The sequence below is a fragment of the Eublepharis macularius genome, chromosome 3 (genome assembly GCF_028583425.1).
Source record: "Eublepharis macularius isolate TG4126 chromosome 3, MPM_Emac_v1.0, whole genome shotgun sequence".
Lineage (NCBI taxonomy): Eukaryota > Metazoa > Chordata > Lepidosauria > Squamata > Eublepharidae > Eublepharis > Eublepharis macularius.
Window position 1 is genome coordinate 99,864,246 of NC_072792.1, and position 21,812 is coordinate 99,886,057.

The 21,812-nt window shown below is 42.7% G+C and overlaps 1 protein-coding gene across 1 annotated transcript in view; it reads right to left on the minus strand.

Moving 5' to 3' along the window:
• The window catches only part of HUNK (hormonally up-regulated Neu-associated kinase), a 164,728-nt gene that overhangs the window by 23,591 nt on the left and 119,325 nt on the right, over nucleotides 1-21,812 (minus strand). The window contains exon 6 of the mRNA XM_054974061.1: nucleotides 9,447-9,576. Within this exon, the coding sequence (XP_054830036.1) occupies nucleotides 9,447-9,576 (130 nt within the window). The remainder of the gene's footprint in view (nucleotides 1-9,446; nucleotides 9,577-21,812) is intronic.

Genomic DNA, 21,812 nt, shown 5'->3' on the forward strand with positions numbered 1-21,812 from the left:
ATGGATCTAAGAGGAGAGAATTGTTTGGATTACCTTAATGAACAGCTCCAGGTGATGAGGTATGACCTGTTGGCATTAACAGGACTTGCAAGGGATTGGATGAGAAGCACTGAGGATACCCAGTGTACCCCGACCCCAGTGGATCTACAAATACAGGGGGGGCCTGGGTTACCCCTGGTCAACATGGAGGAGATACCAACACAAGCACTGCTCGAGGATTTACAAATACAGGAGGGCCCTGGATTAACCCCCGGCAACGGGCAAAGTTTCCTGAATTACATGGGTGATGACGATACCTACACTGTGGACTGGAGTGCAGCTGGGCCACTAGACCCGTTTGGGGGCTAGACGCCGCAACCAAGAGAGGTGGAAGAAAGGTACATGACTGTCGAGACCCCAGTGGCAAGAATGAGAGAGCAGTTGGGCCACACCGCCCAGCTCGTAAACAAAATGATGAACCTGCCAATGGGCCCGCGTGAGGGGTGCAGAGAGCCAGAGACTCCTTTAGTAACTCCCACACAGTTCACGTGAACTCCCCCCCTTACACAGCTCCCAATGACAACTGAAGAGGGGAGAGGGAGATCCATTCTGCCCCCCCTTAGCAACCGGTGCTGAGGTACCTCCCTGAGGAGCAGGGGTCAATTTAGCTGTGGGAACACGGCCTTGGATCATTCCCATGGCCGCAATTGGTGCAGGGGTGCAACATTACAATGGGGGAGAGAGTATCAGGAAACTTACAAGTTTGAGCTCCCCCTGCAATAGTCACTGCCCCCCTTGTTCCACTGCAGGGAAGAGTGGAGCTCCCGCCAGGGAGAACACAACCAATGAGCACTCTACCTGCTATAACGAGCATAGGGGCAGGGATTGCCACAACAGGGATGAGAGTGCCCTGAAGTGCTCAGCCACAAGGAGCCCCAATTGTAGTCCCAATGGGGACAGGATTACAAATGGGCCATCTGCTCCTAGGAGGCCCCATAGTATACCCACCTTGAAGAGTATTGGGGGGGTCAAGCACAAGCCTTTCAAGCACCCTACAGGGGGTGCCTCAAGCCACCCCTATAGGATATGGGGCAAACGGGGCACATCAAATACCGTACATGGCACAGGGACCTTTTCAGCCACCCCCCAGAGCAGCTCCGATCCAACAGCCAGCAGGGCATCAGAGAGTCGGAGCCCCTGGTGCAGGACTGCCACAGGGATGGTTTAAATTGGAAGCCAGATTTGATGGAAAACCCAAGGACTTGGGGTTTTTTCATAGTACAAGTCATGGATTTTTTCAGGATTGGGGGCATTTGTTTCCAATGGAACACAGTCGAGTGAGCCATTTAGGATCTCGATTAGGGGGCCCAGCAGCTGCATGGTATGTGACCTTATATGCAAGGCAAGCACCCAAATTATACGACTTAAATGCTTTTATGTATGCTTTGAAAGCCCAATTTGAGGACCCACTGGAAGAGGAAAAGGCTCGAACAAAGCTGAGAACCATAAGGCAGGGGTCTAGACCGATACAAGAGTACACTGCTGAATTTAGGCAATTAGCCACAAAAATTCATGACTATCATGAAGGAGTTAAAATTGAACTCTTCCGAAATGGACTAAATGCTGACCTGCTAGACACAGCACTGATGCAAGATGACCCGCAGACCCTGTTGGGGTGGATCCAATTAGAATGTGAGGTCGAAAATAGAAACCAAGTTGTGAAACTCGTGTGAATGCAGCAACATTTGGGGCCAAGGAGACCAACCACTGAAGGAAGGGGACATACACAAGTAGGATTAATACACCCCATCCCAGGAGCAGGAAGAGAATTATGGAGACAAGGACTATGTTTGAAATGTGGAGGTGTTGGACATTTTGCAGCCCAATGCCCTGTACAGTTAGCACCAGGGGGAAGGGGCCAAGACGCACCGAAATCCATGGCCCCTCCTAAACCGCCTGGCCAAAGATTGCCTCCGAAACGTGGGAGGCCTGAGACCAGATTGGACGCCAAGGAGAATCCCAGAGAAAACCAGGAACCCGCACAGAATGAGATCGAAGAAACGACAGACCTGCCATGAAAAGGTCCCAATGGAAGGTCCCAAAAAAGTCTAAGCCTCCAGAGGTGAGAGGTGAGAGAAAAAGGGGCCCTACTGTTTATGCCAGTAATTTTACTTAACCCAAAAAAGGGAACACATGCGAGTGAGAGCATTAATAGATTCAGGATGCACTCGGGACTTGTTATCACCAGCCCTGGTCACAGGATTGGGGCTAGAAGTGGTGGAACTCAAAGACCCTATAGTATTTGAACAAATGGATGGGTCCAGTATGACTCCAGCCCCTTTCAGAACTGAACCCATCCCGACGGGCACGGGAAATCACTGGGAGAATAGAACGTATGTGGTCAGTGATGTGGCCAAATATCCCCTAGTACTGGGAAGCCGCTGGCTTTGGGACTATGACCCAAACATCAAATGGTCCACTGGAGAAGTAATTTTCAAAGGAGATCGTTGTGCAAGGCATGTATGGACTAAAGTGTGGGGACGAGAAGCACCCTCTCCATTAGAAACTGTATTATTAACCACCGTGGAGAAAAAATCCATTCCCCTTGAATACCGGGATTTAAAACAAGTGTTTGATGAAAAAGAAGCTGATGAGCTTCCACCTCATAGAGACACAGACTGTGCTACTGAATTAATCCCAGGGGAGAAGTTACCTAAAGGAAAATTGTACTCTATGAGCCCAGCAGAAAGAAAGGAACTAAGGGACTTCATTGATAAAAACCAGGCGCAAGGATTCATCCACCCTGCCAGCTCCCCTCATGCTGCGCCTGTGCTATTCTGCAAAAAGAAGGATGGGGCCCTGAGACTTTGTACTGATTATCGTGGAATAAATGCTGTGTCTATGTCAAATGTGTACCCCCTCCCTTTAAGCAGAGACTTGCTCTGTGTGGTGGAGCAAGGAACAATCTTCTCGAAACTGGACTTAAAAGGTGCTTACTTCCGAGTAAGAATAAGGGAGGGGGATGAATGGAAAACAGCCTTTAATACCCCCCTGGGGCAGTTCGAATACTTCGTAATGCCTTTCAGCCTGCAGGGGTCCCCAGGTGTGTTTATGAATTTGATTAATGAAGTGGTACATGAATACCTGTACAAAGGTGTGGTTGTTTATCTAGATGACGTATTGACTTATTCTGCTGGTAAAGAATCCCATGTGGAATTGGTCAGAAAGGTGCTGACCGCTTTAAAGAAGCACAAGCTGCCAGTAAAATTGTCTAAATGTGAATTCCATAAAGAGGAACTGGATTTTTTGGGGTACCGAGTCTCTCATCAAGGACTAAAAATGGACCCAGCAAAAATCCAAGTGGTAGTGGGGTGGGAACCCCCCAAAACAAGAAGGCAGCTGTAGTCGTTCCTAGGGTTTGCTATCTTTTACTGACCCTTCATAAAGAACTTTGCTCAAATCGCTCTCCCCTTAATGGACATACTAAAAACAAAGGGGAGGGGACTGCAAGGGAAAAAACCCAGTGCTAAGTTGAATTGGTCTACAGAATGCCAGGAGGCTTTCAAAAAGCTAAAAAAGCTGTTTATTTCTGAACTGGTTTTACAGCACCCTGATGAGAACCAGAAACTTGTGGTCCAGGTCGATGCAAGCGACACTGCCATAGGTGGGGGGTGTGCTCCTACAACTCAATAAAGAGGGAAAACTGTATCCCTGCGCATACATTTCAAAAAAATTCTATGAATCTGAACACAATTGGAGTGTATGGGAGAAAGAGACTTTTGCCTGGTGGCACTGGTTAGAAGGGGCTAAATTGCCTTTTGAAGTATGGACTGATCATAAAAACTTAGAAGCCTTACGCACACCCTGCAAGCTGAACGCCAAACAGTTAAGGTGGGAGGAATTCTTTTCCAGGTTCAACTTCACGTTGAAGTACCTCCCTGACCAATCAAATTTCCTAGCGGATGCACTTTCACACATGCCCTAACATGACAGCCAGAAGGAGGAAATAATTGATACAGCCTTTTCACCAGCTCAGCTAGGAGGAGCAGTGACGACATGCAGCCAAGCTGCGAAAACACAAAGCACCACAAAACCTGAGCCCTCAGAATGTGGAGAGAGGATAAAAGCCGAAATGGAAAAGGAAGGGGGAAATGTGCCCAAAGCTGATTTGAAACAGGAGAAAGATGGCCACTGGCACAGAATTGGCAAATTAAACATTTCAACCAGCCTGAGAAAAGAAATTTTACAACAGTGCCATGACGCCAAAACTGCTGGACATTTTGGGTATCTCAAAACCCTACACTTAGTACAGACAGTTTTGGTGCCCAGCTATGAGAAAAGATGTCTCTCAATATGTGAGTTCATGCCCAGTGTGCATAATGGGAAAATCTAGGAGGGAAAAACCCCCTGGACTGTTGCAACCTTTAGAAACCCCTCCTAGACCATGGGCTGTGATCTCAATGGATTTTATCACAGATCTTCCCCCGTCAAAAGGATATACAGTAATTTTAGTAGTAGTGGATTTATTCTCCAAGCACGCTCATTTTTCCCCCTGCACTACTATTCCTACTGCCAAGAAACTGGCCAGCCTTTTATGAAGCACTTAGTCAAACTGCATTCATTTCCTACCAACATTTCAGATCGAGGGGCACAGTTCGTTGCCAACTTCTGGTGGGAGCTTCTAAAAGTTGCTGGTATTGAACAAGGTCTTAGCTCCGTCCATCATCCTCAAACTGACGGACAAACCGAACGCACAAATCAAGTGCTAGAACATTTTTAAGATGCTACATCAGTTATCAACAGGATGATTGGACTGATTTTCTTGATTTTCCTGAATATGCGTACAACAACTCACTACACAGCTCTACAGGAGCTATTCCATTTACAATGCAATCCTATGAAGTTACTCCAGTCTAAGTCCATTGAAGTCAATGGGCTTAGACTGGAGTAACTCTCCATAGGATTGCACTGTTAAAATAGTACATGGATATGAAGGAAATGCCTTACCTTTGCTACAACACGTGACTCCCAACAGGCAGGAGATTTAGGAGAATGGTGGACTAACTTAACCGCCCAATGGGGAATCATACAAAAGACTTTGAACAAAGCAAAAGAGGACTATAAAAAATTTGCTGACAGAAAACGTTCTGAGCAATGGACACTGCAATCAGGAGATTTTATATACATCTCCAAAAAAAATATAAAAGGGGAGCAACCAAGCAAAAAGTTAGGGTGGAGATACTTAGGTCCATTTCCTATTAAAAATTAATCAATGAAATGACTGTTGAAATAGAGCTCCCCAAAAACTTAAGACAAATCCACCCTATTTTCCACTTCAGCCTTCTGAAAAAAGCTCCCCCACCTGACTAATGGCATCCAGAAAAGGGAGTCCCTCATCCAATGCTGGTAGATGGACACATTCACTATGAAGTGGAGGAGATCTTAGACTCTAAAATAAAATACAATAAACTTTTTTATCTTGTCAGGTAGAAAGACTTTGATTAATCTCATAGTGAATGGGTGGAACAATGCCATATGAATGCCCCTAGACTTATTTCAAACTTCCACAAATGTTATCCAGACAAACCTGGACCCTAGAAGGAGGAGGCCATCTTTGCGGGGCGGGAGGCAAAAATGTCATGTCTGTGCCCCATCCATGCCATTATTTTTATGCTGAACCAGTGATGCTGTTCTGAACCAACGTTTCATGCTGTAACTTGATGTCATATTACCAATGCCATAACTGTTTTGCATTCACAGGCTTATAGAAACTGCAGGTGTCTTATCTAATGGACTGTAGAAACTCTCAGTGCTTCTGACATTGTACCCCGCTCACTCCCATGTACTGCTATGTTACAACTTTGATCTCCTGCTTTCTCAGTGTCTAGACTTGATACTACAAATATGTAAGACGTTCTCAGGATGTGCTCATGCCAAAAGTCCTGTTTGGCTGATGGGAGGGGGAAGGAGTAAATGTGTGAGTTAAGAGGAAGGGTTTTCCCACATGTTGCCTTTCCTGTCAAATTAATCCTGACTGCTTAGTAGCTTACCTTGCTTCTGAGTAACCCTATGGACATATCTGTGAAAATGATGTGATTACTGAATAAAACCATTTAACCAAGAGCCTGGATTCTTGCTGCAATGGTACAGGGATCTATCTGCCATAGCCTGTCATCCATAGCCTGACAGCTGCCGACATGGTGCACAAGGTGGTGGGGATGCACTGAGCAGGGTGAGGGCCATGTGCCCAGGCTCATGGCATGGGCTCCATATCCCCCATGTCCTCCTCTGGTCTTGAGCCTGCGGCACACAGTCCTGGTCCACCTGCCCCGACAGCCCTCTCCACGTTTCCACGGGATGTTGCCCTGCCCCTCTAGGAGAATGTCAAGTCTGCCCACAGTGCGGGATCCCCGTGGCACAGGCTCGTTGGGGACCCAGTGATGCCTAAATCTGGAGGACAGCCATTCCTGTTGCCATGGCCTGTCTTGATGGAGTCATGGCTTGGCAATGTGCCACCACTTCAGCAGTGAATGTCAGCATGCAGGCTCCTGAGGGGACAAACCAGTAGCTCAGGTCAGGTGGCTAGACCCCAGGTATGGCACCTGGGTCCCAGTCCTCCTCATCCACCATTGTCTCCTCACCTCTGTCTCCTTTTATGTCCACTTTCCCAGCACTAGGCTCACTCCCCAGGTCAGTCAGCTCCATTTCCTCCTTGCTCCCCTCCTCAGGCTGGGGACAGGGAGGTCCAGGCACAGGGTCCCCACAAGGGTGCCCTGCCTCCCCAGACAAAGGGTCCCACAACCAACTTGACCTCTCCAGGAGCTGGTTCCCAAGCCATCCTCTTCCCCCCACCCCAGCATCCTCACCCATGTCACCTGACAGATCAGGAGCATTGTCACTACTGAGTGGTTCACCTGCTCATGAGATGCAAGGGCACTAGTGGGCAGCAAGGGGAGGCAAGGCCCATCTCCAGGCCCCCACCCCAGCCAGCACTTCAGTCCCCCAGTCACGCACTCACCAGCCAGACCTTGATGAGGCCGCCCATCACAACAGGTAGGATTATTGTGTGCATGACTACCCCAGGGAAATCCTCCTGCACTGCCTTCCATGAGGGCATGCACATGTTTCTGAGCTGGCAGAAAGGAGTCATTCCAACGTTTCAGAGCAGACATCTCTGACGGGTGGCATGCCCCATGCCAGACGCCTGCTCTGCTGCCATGTGACAAAAGGCCTGGCAGTGAGTAGTGGCCAAGGTGTCCCTAGCAGTGGCGAGGGTGACGCTGGTGTGCTCCACCACTAGGCCATACAGGAACACCTTCTCAGCCTTGGTCTAGTTCAGTTACCCCTGGCTGCCTCCCTCTCTGGAGCTCTCTGCAGCCATGCCACCCCCATACAAAGGAATGTGGAGTTGAGGTCGTACAGAGTGGGAAACCCCAGTGAGAGAGGTACTCCCACCCACCCACCCACCCCGGCTCGGCAGCACACAGAATCAACACAGAACAGCCAGAACCCACTCATGGTACCCAGTAATTGACAGTAAAATTGACAGTAAGTCAATTAGTGACAGTAAGTTTTTTTAAAGCCATAGGAAATAGTTTGGAAAAAAATACTTAACCCTTTTCCTTTGCTTCTTGTATATTTTTCAACTGTAACTCCACTCTGCCAGTAAGTCCAATACAACAACCAAGTAAACATTTATACCAACTATTATGTTGAATTCCATGAAAGTAACATGACATGAAGAATTTCTTGGTGACTGTACAGTCCTCCTGAAAATGTGCCCTTATACTGACTTGGCTGTCTTTGTCAGTTTTCTCGCAAATTGCAGATGTTATATGATCTGCTCAGCTGACACACCTATCAGGAACAACTAGTATTTTTCTGTTTGACAATATTCTTCAAGAACATCTGAGGGATTTCATACTTTTGGATCATTCAAAATCAGTTCAAATCAATGTATCCAAGTATCACTGGAATTTTTTTTTGGTTCTCATTTCAAGCCTTAGTATGCTTTACTGTTAAACTGATGCTAAACTGATGATCTTTGTATAGAGATTCATAGAGATAATACTATTGATCTTATTGTTCCCCTCAGTGGCTTTTGACATAACGGATCATTTTATTCTTTTACATCATCTGTAATATTTTGCTGGGATATCAGGGTTGAGTCTGCACTGGTATTATTTTTTTAGGGTCCAAGTTGGTCCAAGTAGGCACAAAGGGTGGCCTTCTAGGAATAGACATATTTCAAATAAATTATACTTTTATGAAGGAAAAACTATAGCTTCGTTTTCACTCCCGCACAATGAATTGTGACTGAAGCATAATTTTATTTATCCAGTTAGTATTGGGAATGGCACATATGAATCTGCCTTATACTGAATCAGACCCTTGGTCCATCAAGGTCAGTATCATCTACAGTTGTCTACACTCACTGGAGCAACTCTACAGGGTCTCAGGCTGAGGTCTTTCACATCACCTTTGCCTGGTCTTTTTAAATGGAGATGCTAGGGATGAACCTGGAAGGCTTTTTTGCTGAACTACAGCCCCCCCCCTTCCATAGTCCCTCACATAACTAAAGCGTCTGATTAATATCAAGGTTTACATTAATAAGCAGCTATGTGCGTACACACATAGAACTCAGATTTTCAAGAGATGTGTTAGAAAATACATAAAAAACTAGTGTAGGTTTTCACTTTTTACTATCATACTTGTCTGTGAGTTCATACAATGAAACAGACATGTGCAATCATCATCATCTTCCATTTTGCAATTTGGTTTTGTTGGAGGGGGGAAGGAAACTCAGGACATTTGAAGTGCCCCAAAGAGTAAGCAGCAGAACAGTAACAGTGATTCATTGCATCCTCTTGCTTCATCTACTAAAACAGTTTTTTTTTCTCCTGTGGTTCACTTACCCACCACTTTTGTGGCTAGATGCCAGCTTTTAATTTCCTTATAATCACAATAATGTTTATATGCATCAAATAAAATCTGAACTAGAGACTTAGGAAAGGTACCAGCCTCCTTGGCAGTATTAATATGTATCCATGTGTTACATAAACCTCATTACCATAGTAACTAGCACCTCATAATTGCAGAAGGTTTTTATCCTCACAATACCCTTGCTGAGGTTGGGAAATATCATCCCCCACATTAACAGGGCCAGAACAAAGGCACAGAGAAAGCAATGCAATTCCTTAAAGGCTTTGCCAGAGATCCTGGGCTGATACAGGAACTGATCCCAGCAATCCTAGGACCAGCTTCAGTATACTAACCATAAGATAATTTTTCTTCTTGTGCTACACAGCTAATGAAGTAAAGAGAATGTGAACTGACAGCTGGTGCAACATAGTGGCTAGGAGTAAGAGCTCCCCCAAGGCTCTTCTCTCATTTCAGATAGCTATAATGACTTTTGTGGAATTTTATCCCATTAGCAGAGCTGCTTTAGCCTGTATTTTGTACTTTACCTGTTTGGATATGTGACGTTGTTTAATGATTTGCCATTCTCATTAAGCCATCTATTTGCTAGAGCTTGTTGGATGTTTGGCCTCTTTGCAGGATCTGGCTCTAGCAGTGATCGTAGGAAGTTTATAGCTGCTGCAAAAACATTTGAGGAAAAACAAAACAAAAAGTGTCAAATATTTTGTAACGCAAATCAACAGCTAGGTAATAATGGGCAAGTAACCTTACTGAAAACATTTTAACCCAGAAATATATTACCCATATCCTTTATGTATGATACAGAGAAGCATTCTAATGGGGATGCATACTGGAGTTTACGCAGCCTCTGGAGGAGACGCTGTTCACATAGATGGAGTAGACAGCGTGCTCATACGCTCCACTGAAGAGAATGGGTAGCCATTGCAGGCAGAAGAATTTCACAGGGACCTCAAAGCCTCACATTAAATAGGTTGATTTTACATACACACACACACACAGCATAAATAGATAAAGAGAATAATCTGTGTGTCACTTGTGCGCTTCCAGAAAGAAATACTAATTTGAACTCCCAGCCTCCCTTTAAAATATAGAGTGCAATACACTTATGACTGAAGTAAAAAATAAAATCCACTTACAACAATAAAAAAACTCTCCATGGCTACATTCAAATACAATGACAAACCAATATTTGTTCTTACAATGAGTTTTGGAAGTCCTCTGGATTTTATGGATTTATTGGGATATACTACAAAGTTTTGTGCATCCAGAACAAATCACAGTCAACTAAATGAACCCACTGAATATTGGAAAGATACAACAAAACAACATCTGATTGATCATTTATAATTTATAAAATATTTATACTTTACATCACTCTTTGGGGCAGGTTTCAACCTACTGCAGCTCTCCGAAATAAATCACAGTAATAATGTTGATGCAAATTGGGGCCCATGAGGGAAATCCCATTTCCTTCTGCCCATACCTCCTGATGTCCACTTTCTTACCCCACCATTGTTGCTGCCTCCTCCTTCTTTTCACCACTTCCATCCTTCCTCCCCGACCCCTTTCCAGCTATTGCTGTCATTATTAACAGAAAAGGAGCGAGAGAAGAAGTCCCGCCCAGGGGAGAGTAATAATAGCTAATAGTCAGAAAGACCAAAGAATCATATATTGAAATAAATCATACACTAACAATACAATGTTCAATGTGCAAGCTACAAGCTTATCTCCTTTAACAGTGTATAATTATAACAACATAAATAAATGTATTTTCAACTGACTGTCTATCAATTCATAAGTATAATCAACAAACGAAAGTCCCACTCTTGAAGTTCCAGGGGTGTAAATGCAAATAGTAACCAGGTAAGTCTCTGAAGTTATATCACTTTAAATGGTTGCGTCTCCTCTTGTCTTTTTAGCTGGAGATGCGGAGAAGATGGAAATGCAACAAAGGGAAGATGGAAATCCCAAGAAGATGCCCAGAACTAGGGCCGGCAGATTTTCACTCAGCTCTTCGTCATCCAAGACTTCATCAGGGGCAATCAATGTTTTCTCCGTGAAGATCCTTATTCAGTGCAAGCCATTTACAACACCCAAAAATGACATGGAGCAAAACCAACGTGCTGTCATTATGGCAGTATTTGTAGGAACTGACAGGTAACCCTCCAAATGGTGGCCAAAATCTTGCAACATGTTTTTTATTCTGTAAGATTTTAAAAAAATAACTTTTTTGTGTTCTTTGATTTTGCTGCAAACCTAGGAATTCTCCCAGTTTGTAGAAAAATGTCCCCCCACTGAACTCTGAATGGCTTACCATTAAAGATATTTTACCTGTACAGAGGAACTATGTTCAAAATTAGATATACAAATATGGAAAACCAGGCCAAAATATACTAGTCCCCTCCCAGTCCTGCCTAATGAGTCCGTGTATGACTTCATGGTGGATGACATGCACTAAAGAGTGCAACCCTGTTAATTCTCCTGGACATCTTAGCAGTTTTGGATACCATCGATTATAGTATCCTTCTGAAAACCTTTTCAGGGTTGGGGCTGAAAGGCAGTGTCTGCAGTGGTTTGAGTCATATCTCAAAGGTACGTTTCAGAGTGTGGTGCAGGAAAATTTTTAGTCTCTGGCCTAAGGAGTTCCACAAGATTCTATTTTATTCCTCATGTTTTTCAGCATCTACATAAAGCTTCTGGGAGACGTCATCCACAGATTTTGGCCGAGATGCCGCCAATATGCAGATGACACTGAGCCCTATCTCACACTTCCAACAAATTGAATTGAGGCTGCGGAAACTGTTAACAGGTGCCTGGAAGAATTTTTTTGAATGAGTGAGTGATAATGAATGTAATCCAGATAACACTGAAGTGCTACTGGTACGAAGAAGTTTAGACCCAGGAAATAGAATATATGTCCTGTTCTGGAAGAGGCTGCATTTCCTCTGGAGGAGCAGGCTCATAGCTTGAGGGTGCTGCCAGATCTGGGCCTCTTGTTAGATAAACATATAGCAGTGGTGCCCAGAGGTGCCTCTTACAAGCTTTGGCTGATGAGCCAGTTGTGGCCCTTCCTAGGGAAGATCTTGCCTCTGTGGTGCATGCACTGGTAACATCTGGATTAGATTACTGAAACACACTCTATGTGGGACTGCCCTTGAAAATTGTTCAAAATCTACAGATGGTACAGAATTCTGTGGCCAGAATGTACACTGAAGTGGATTGTAGGGACCATATCACTTCAGTCTTGTTCCATCTATACTGGCACCCAATTTGCTACCAGACCCAATAAAAGGTGCTGGTATTGTTATATACATTCTGGGGACAGCATACCTTAAGCACCACCTTCTCCCATATGAATCTACTCATCCACTCATTTTAGTGTTGTGTTTATATGCTTTTATTGAATTATTTTATATATACTTTATTTTAAATAGTGTTTTAATGTTGAAATCTGTAATGTTCTAATGTTTGCTGCTCTGGAGACCATATTTGGGTGGAAAGACAACACAGAAATGTTTTAAATTAATAAATAAAGGAAGGATTTCAGCTTTTGCTTCCCAGGTGGAAACCCAGTCTTTACCCACTATCCTATATTGGCTCTTTTTATTTTAATAATTGTAAAGCATTTAAAGATCTCTAAAAACTAAGCATAAGAACATAAGAAGAGTTCTGCTGGATCAGACCAGCTGTCCATCTAGTGCAGCATCCTATTTCACACAGTGGCTAACTAGTTGCCTTAAAAGGTCAACAATCAGGGCATATTTACTCGCCACTAAGTCCTAACTAATCAGAGGAACTTACTTTGAATAAAAATATCAATCTGACTAAAGTAAAAAAAAAGCTCTATGTTTATATGAATTGGTTGTATTGTCAACCATTTGTGAGGTTTTTAGAACAATCATGAATTTTATGTTTGCTTGCTTTTAAGTTAAATGTATTCTCAATATATACCCCTGAAATAATGAGTATTTCTTCAACAATTTAAAAGAGAATTGCAAACCCCAAACTTAAAATGTTTGCTGTGATGGACTGCATGTTTTAAAATGCTTGTAAGTACTGCACACACAGCTGCAGGACGGTTAAAGGTTAACCCTTCACAGAATTAGAGAGCTTTGAGTGACAAGTGGAGGTCAGTTTTTTCAGTCCTAGCAGAGAGATCCAGTGTGAAGAGTTGGGAGACAGAGTCCTAACAGAGAGTGGTTTTAACACCGGCAGAACTGGGAAAAGTTGTCAATGAGGTTTGGGAAGTAGGTGCAGATTCCCAAAGAAAGGGGATAGATCTTCTAAAAAGAGGAAGTTTTCCCTACCCAGTCAAACAGGGAAGTAGCTATGGATAGTGAAGAGTTCCCTGGTCAGGTGTGGTTGGAAACTGCCTGTGGAGATCTTCAGATTCAGTTAACAACTGAAAGAAAGCACTGGTGTTTGAAGAGAAGGGGACTGGGGTACTAGAAAGTGGGTACCAGCATTCCTAACTCCAGAAGAGAAAGAGAATACTAAAAGAAAGTATACTAGAGTTCTTGTGGAATAAGGGAACCAAAGCCTTAAAACAGGTCTTTAAGTATCTGTGATAAGCCTAAGAACTGGTCTGTGAACTTTCTGATTTTACCTCAGAGATTTTACCTCAGTGAGAGATGAAATTTTCTGTTGATATCTAAGTGTCAAAAGCCAGTGTGCAGAGGCTTTAGATCAGAACGATCAGTATGACAGGTAGACACATCAGGTGACATAGAGTCAGATGGTTAACATAAGAGTCAGGTGACCATGAAGTGAATGACTCAGCTAAACTCATGCATGTATCTGATTGGGTGTCTACATGTATATATAGCTACCATGTACAGTATGGTTGGGGCTTCTTGCTAGTCCAGGTGTAGGCGAAGCACTTTGTCTCTCTGGACTGTAAACTTGTATATATTGCTCTTTATCCACCTATAAATAAACTGTATTATACACCTTTGCTAAACTAACAAGGTGTGGACTCTTTGTGGATCCTCCTTAAGCTGGTGCAGTCACGCTGAATACACACCCTCCAACATTTTCAACTCCTGATTTCACCTGACCTTTCCCCTCTAAAGTAAATAAACTAGTTAGTTATGTTAGTAATTTTTAAAATGTCTCTGGTGCCATTTCTGTTGTTTAAGGACAAGGGAACATCATAGTTGCATATTGAAAAGTCAGAAGGCTTTCCCACTTCAAAAAGAAAAAACTGTAGAAAGACTTATGATCAGACAGAGTGCCAGAAAAAAAAATTCCACACAAGGTCTTAGGAAACATGACTATAACAATCCTTTCCTTCTGCTATAGAGAACAGTAATGCAAATAAAAATAGCAAATTTCATATATATATGTGCACCTTTTGTACAAGAAGAGCAATTCTCAAGGTTATAGAATTCAACAGTCTGGACACTGTCATCTTTTTTTAATTAAAACAGAAGATCAATTTGCAATGCAATTTACGATTGCATTGATGTGCAATCCACTCCCAAGCGTGAAAAGGTATTCCCTTGATAGTATTCAGTTCAGACAATGATATCAGTAATGTCAAACACTTTCCACCTGGTCAGGAAAAGGAAATGTGCTCATGTTCCATGACAGATCAGAGCACCAGAAAGAAAAAGGCTTTTTTGTCCAATAAATCAGGATTAGATGTTGCCAGTGCAGAGTATGATTTTTATAGAATGTCAACTGTGCTAAACATCCTGTTGGAATCTTATTTCTGTTGATCAGGGCCTGGATATTGTCCAGTTTAAGACAAGCATGATATCAATTAGACATTTGCAAACAAGGACTCACAAATAATCGGTGGCCCTGATCAGTGCAGAAAGGCAGGATGTGAATCTTGTAAATGAATATATAATTGTTGTCTCTATGTGTATCTTTATTCTTTTGCCCTCCTGAATGAATTTGCAGTTCCTCTCCCCTGTGATTCTTTTGGTAATGAGGCGGGGGTGGGGGTGGGGGTTAGAACCAGACTGTGGACATATTTCCTTGACACTTGAAGCCAATGCAGGTGCAGGATGTCTGCTAATTTTCTGCAAACACAGGGGATACCCTCTCCACTTGGGTTGGCACATTGGATGTCTGCATGAATATTTAACATTTTCCTAATATAAGGACTGATATTTGAAAGGGGGAGAGAATATTGTGAATGTAACTACTTTCTTCACATCACACATTTTAATGAACAATTCAGTTTTAATACTGCTTAACAGTTTCACCAAATATCAAATTTGAACTAACGAATGGGGAGAAAGTATCTTGGAAGCTGATATTCCAAAGGTTAAAGATTTCTTTTAAAAAAATGTACCATGACTGTGGGGCTGGGGGTTAGGAAACAGGGTTCTAAGACCTTCTTTGATATGTTAGCATTCTACATGCTGGTGGCATTCTTTGTATGTTGGAGCATTCCGATTCTTATTCTTCCACCTGCATTGTGGAGGATCTGATACTCTTCCCCCCTGAGCATTTACCTTGTTTCTGAGGGATGCTTCACATGAGATGTTTTGGTGTGTGAATGACATCTAAGGACAGGGCTGCTGAGAGCCCCAGCATCCTTCAGACAAGTTCCTTCTAGGACCCCTCACATCAGTTACACCCAACACAAATGTCATATGAAAACATATGACCCAGAGTGGTCAAGGCCCCCATAATATTCTTGTCCCAGTTCACCCCTGTTGGCAACTCTTCTGGAGTGTAAAACATACAGACATTGCTTCAGATGTCTTCAGGACACTTGAAAGTAATACTGATCCAATCTTGGTTATCAATCTTGTTATTTTAAAGGGATATGCAAAAAATAGTGTGTATATTACTTCAAAGTGCTTAAGTATTTTGCTTCCAGCACCCTACTTCTGTACAAAACTATCTTATATGAACCAACCTTATGAATGTTCCAAATTCCCTTGGTGCATTTCTTGACTTCATTTCTTCCCTGTTCTGGATCAGTTAAGTGACAGCTGGAAGCACTTGTTCATTGCTAAACATGGAACAGATGTGTTATCCACCTCTTGAAGCCACTTTGGCAAAATGTGCAACTGCTGTTCAGTGCCAATTGAGTAGCCAGCATATATTTATTAAGCCATAAGTGTTTTAAGATGTAACCAGCTCAATTCAGATTCCAGAACAGCTTCCTGTTTTTTGTGCAAAATAACTGAAGGTCACCTCCAGCATTACAGTTTTTCATTTTTCTCTCATGTGAACATATCTGTAATGTGGGGAGAAAAATACTATTATTTTAGGCAGGCTTATGTCTATGCAGATGTGGCTATAAATCCCGCTTATAGGTGGTTCCACATTAGCCGTTGGGAATGTCATTACTTGTTTGCTCAGTTGTAATAAAGAATGCTGATGTCATTGGCAATCCATTGCATCCCATTGTTTTTTGTGTCCTTTTTCTTATTCAGAGCTGATTTGTGTTGACCCTTTTGACCCTATCTGAGTAAACACGTTGCCAATGGGAACAGATTTTTAGAGCAATACAACATTGTATTAAGCGCCATGCTTCTGTTTAAATTCTGCCAGCAGCTGAGTGTGGAAAAGGGATCCTTCAGTCACTCAAAAAAGGTCTAAGTGTGGAAACCTTCCCTACAGCCAGACTTTTATCATGGAAATGTTCTGCTACTACAGGCTACAGTCCTATAAATATAACTGTAGCATGGAAAGTGAGTGTGACCAGTTTCATTTCTGAAAATTTCTTTGTCCAAAGTGTTCTTTCACATCCCTTTCCCTGCCACTGCAATGTAACATATCTTTATGTTCAAGTCCAGGACAAAGTTACAAATGCCTTAGGCATTAATCTTAAAAATGAATTATATTTACCACTGGCTTCACTCAAGGATGTGAATGAACAGCTAAAATAATATTTAAATTCACAAATATTTTGAAAATAATGCAGTCTACCTAGCCTGTTATGCAGAGAACTAACAAATTATAGAACAATGAGAAAATATACTGATGTGAGTAGCCATCCCAAGTGAAGCCTGCTTTGATATTGATCTTGCTCATGAGTGCAGTGTACTCAAAGCTGCCCCATTAGGATAAAAACAAGGTTCTGAGACATAAAGGTCTGCTATTAATTGCATTTCTAATGATCTCTTGCTTGTTAAATCGTATTAACATCTGTCTTTTTTTTTAACTTACAATCAGCTTTTGATACCATTAATCTTTCTGTTCTGTTTTTTGGTTTTTAGTGAACGTATTTGGTCTCAATTTCATTCTTTCAGAGCATTCCTTTTTATTTTCTTAAATTTCATTTTCAATCCCTTCAACCATAGGTTGGTTGGATTATGAATAAAACAGAAACACAACATGTCCATAAAACAATAAATATTAAAATCATTAAAAAATATATGCAAGAAATCTAGCAACAGCTTCCAGCCAACCCACATCATTTGAAAAAAAGTTTCGAAATAAAATAACTAGCAGAGCACTGAACATCAGAGTTAACAAGGGATCCCAATATATTACGCCTAGCTTCAGTAAACAAAGGACAGTGTAACAGCACGTGTGAGATGGTTTCTATTGCTCCAGATGCACAAGAGCAATTTCTTTCAATCCAGGAATACCTTTAAGCCTTATTGTGTATTCAGCTGTTGCAAATGAATTATATCTCACCAAAAAAATAAAATGTCTGTGTTGGGAATTTTTTTTATAGTAACCAGAAATAGCAACTGTAAAGGAAGTTGTAGGGATATAGCCATAATACAAAGGAGAAAACATAGTTGCACTTACCTGTAACTGCTGTTCATCTAGGTCTTCATGCAGGCATATACAGGGAGACTGCACTTGTGCAGGCCAGCTGTTCGGAACAGGATTCTTCATGCTTTTAGGCTATTCGGAGGGGGGGGACCTCCCCTGAGGGCTGCTCTGAATCGGTTTTTCCTGCCAAAACAGTCACATGATGGAAGGTTGCCCCCATTTTCCCCTCAGTTTTCCTGCGCCGCTGTGAGTCTCCACCTCTATATTTTTTCTGGAGAGCTCACCGTGGGGAAGGAGGGAGGGTATGTGTGCCTGCACAAAGATCCAGATGAACAGCAGTTAAAGGTAAGTGCAACTCTGTTTTCATCTACAGTCTTCAGTGCAGTCTCACATAGGGAGAATAACAAACTACTCACCAAGGAGGTGGGGTGAAGCTCTCAGGCAAAGAGTGACTGTAGAACTGCCTGTCCCACCGCAGTCTCTCTTTGTGAGTTGACATCCACTGCATAGTGTTTAACGAATGTCCTCTGACAACTATGTTGCTGCTTTACAGGTATCTCCTAACAGTACTCCACGAAGGAATGCTGCTGCTGCTGCTTGCCCTCTTGTTGAGTGAACTTTTAGAGTAAATGGACATGGAACCTTTACCATCTGAGTGTGATCGCTGACACCACCCGCCTAGAAATAGTTTGTGATGAAGCTGCCTTGCCTTTATTCTGGCCCGTGTGACATACGAAAAATGTTTGAGTCTTATGAAATGCATTTATTCTATCTATGTAAAATAAAACTGCCCTCTTCACATCCAGTGTATGGAGTGTTTGTCCTCTTGGAGAAGTAGGATTGGGAAAGAACACCAGTAGTGACAAACTCTGTGAGACATGAAATTTGAAGACAACCTTGGGCAAAAACTGGAGGCTAGTCTGCGTTACTACCTTGTCTGGCGAAACTTGCAAAAAGGGGGGGGGTCTACCCTTAAAGCCTGCAACTCGCTGACTCTCCTAGTCGAAGTAATAGCTAGGAGGAATGCTACTTTTGCCAACAGTAGAGGTAAGCTATATGTTGCCAATGACTCAAAAGGCTTTAGCATCAAACTAGACAGCACCAGGGATAAGGACCATTGCGGTACTATCTGAACCCTTGGTGGGTATAAATTATATAACCCTTTCAAGAACAATTTTGACGGGAAGTGGGGAAAAACAGTTTTACCATCTATACTGACATGAGATGCTGAGATCGCTGCCATATGGACTTTGATGGATGCTGAAGCCAGTTCTGCAGTCTGCAGCAACACAAGATAATCAAATATGTCACTTAGTGAACGTATTAGGAGCCAGTCCCTTACAGTCAGCCCATAAGACAAATCTGTTCCACTTTAGGGCATATGAATTCCAGTTGAGGGCTTGCAGGCATTTAGAATAATACTACTGCCTCTGAGAATTGTGCATTTAGTGCTCTATGAACCACGCCATCGTATGCAATCTGTTCAGATCATGGTGCCATGTTCGACCAAAAAATAGTAAATCTAGTGTTAACGGAAGATGTATATAACTCCCTTTGGCCATGCTCTCGACAGTGTGGAACCAGGGTTGACATGGCCAAAATGGGACTATAAGAATATACCTGGTTTGGTCTGCTCATATTTTGCAGACTGTCCTCTGAATTAAAGGAATTTGAGGGAAGGCGTAGAAGAGGCTGCCCACCCACTTTATTTGGAAAGCATCCCCTTCTAAATTTTTGCCAACGCTGCCTCTCAAAATCTTGGTGCCTTCTTGTTCTTTTGAGTGGCAAAAAGATCCATGTTCAGAAAACCACATTTCTGGAAAATCTGCTGTGCATTTTTGTCTGCTAGAACCCATTCATGGTGGGAGCTTCCTAGTCTGCTTAGATAGTCAGCTTTGGTATTTTGGGAATCAGCAATATGGAGTGCAGAAAGTGTGATATTTTGGGAAATGGCCCAGTCCCATAGCCGGATAGCCTCTCGACACAGTGTTGTCAACACTGCCCCTCCTTGTTTGTTTGTACAGAAGTCAGTTGTCATATTGTCTGAAAACACTTGGACCTTCTTTCCTAACAACATATCTGTGAGTGGGTTAAGCGAGTAATAAACAGCTCTCAACTCAAGCAAGTTAATGTGACTTTCCTTTTCACATTCTGACCACAGTCCATTAACTATTACATTCTCACAATGACCTCCCTAGCCTTCTAGAGAGGCATCTGTGGTAAGAGTAATCTCACGAGCTGGTAAACCAAATGGTGTTCCCTTAGACAGGTTAGCACTATCTGTCCACCACTTCAAGGAACAGAGTATCTTTCTTGGCATAGACAGTTTAGTCTGAGGTGATTGGCTCTAGAGTTTAAAACACCTAATAAACCACAACTGTAGAGTTCTTATTCTTAAACATGCCAGAGGGACTACAGCCGTAGTCGAGGCCATGAGGCCTAGAAGCACTTGACGAGAGTAAGCTGACTGGAATCTATTCTTTATAAAGCAGTGCACTAAGGCCATATGCTTATTTCTACTGTCTATGGGAGGAATGCCTGTGGCATCCAGCATTGCCCCTATAAACTTTACCTGTTAGGTATTAGATTTGATTTCTTCTCATTCACCACCAGTCCTAAATTTTTACATGTGGTAAGAATAAGGAGTATATGGGACCGCAGCTCTTCTGGTGATTGTGCAGTGAGCAGCCAATCATCCAGATACGGATAAATGGCACATCCTAGCTTCCTTAAAAGTGCCATTACAACTGCTATACACTTCGTAAATACCCTCGGGGCTGTTGCCAATCCAAAGGGTAATGCTGTGTATTGGAAGCTTACATCCCAAAAGTTAAAGTGGAGATACCTCCTGTGCTTTGGATAGATGGTAATGTGGAAGTACGCATCTTGTAGGTCTAGCACAGCAAACCATGTGTCTGGGGAAACCATATTAATTATCCAAGGTAGGGTCACCATCCTGAATTTTGATACTTGTAATTAATTGCTTAGACACCAGAGGTCCAGGATAGACCTCTTACCCCCGTCTTTCTTGTCTACCAGAAAGAATCGAGAATAAAAATCAAAGGGGTTATCTGTGATAAAAAGGAGGGAGAGACAGTTGTTGTTGGCATTTTTGAGAGAGAGATAGGGAGAGTGCATTGGAGCTTGAATTTTCTTTGTGTGTGGTGGGATAGGGATCTACCTCTTGAAGTTCCAGGGCTGCTGCCAGGCTCTGGGCCAAGCTATTATTTATTACTGGTACCTTTCCTGCTGTCTGCTCAGGTAAGGTTTCTGGGAGTGGTGCGGTAGAGATTTATCCCTTTAGGTTCCAGGGCTGCTGCCAGGCTCTGGGCCCAAGCTATTATTTATTATTGGTACATTTCCTGCTGCCTGCTCAGGTAGGGTTTCTGGGAGTGGTGCGGTAGGGATCTTGATGGCTGCAGGAGGGCCTGCTGGCCCCTACGAACAACGGACAAGTTCGTGAACAGGTCATGTTCCTCAATGTTCGTTGTTCGTTGTTCATTGTTGATGGATGGCAACGAACAACGAACACCATGTTTGTTTGTTTTTCTGTCCGTGCCCATATCTACTCATAATCTTCTTTAATGATGGATAAAACCCAAAAACCTTTAGTGAAAACTTGCCAAGCTTAAAAAAACTGTGATAACCTATTTAGGAACAACTCCTAGGTTGCAATAGGTAGGCTGTCTAGTCATAACTGTTCCCTATAACCCTGAGGTGGTCTTTTTGGAATTGTGCTTGGTTATTTGACTTTGCCTTTCTTATCTGTTGTCTTCTAGACTGATTTTGAGATTGGTATTGAGCTCGGTAGGGATACTGGTTCTTGTTGGGTTGGAACCTGTATGAACGGTAATATCTCCTGGTAATTTCTCTTTCCTGGACTTCAATAGAACAATGTTGACATTGAGAATTGAGGCAGAATACCATAAGACTTAGCAGTCTATCAGTCTTTCTTTTTCTTTGACAAATATTCATCTGTTGTCTGTGAAAACAATGTAGTCCAAAGGGCATATCTTCTATTTTGTTCTTTGTCTCTACAGGTAATGCAGTGGTCTGTAGCCAAGTGTGTCATCATAGAGAGACAGCTGTATTCAAACCTCTGGTAGCTGTATCCAACATATGTCTGCTCATGCTGATTTGCTGCTTTAATAGTACAATGGCCTCATCTTGAATCAGCTTTGCCAATAGTTTTTTCTCCT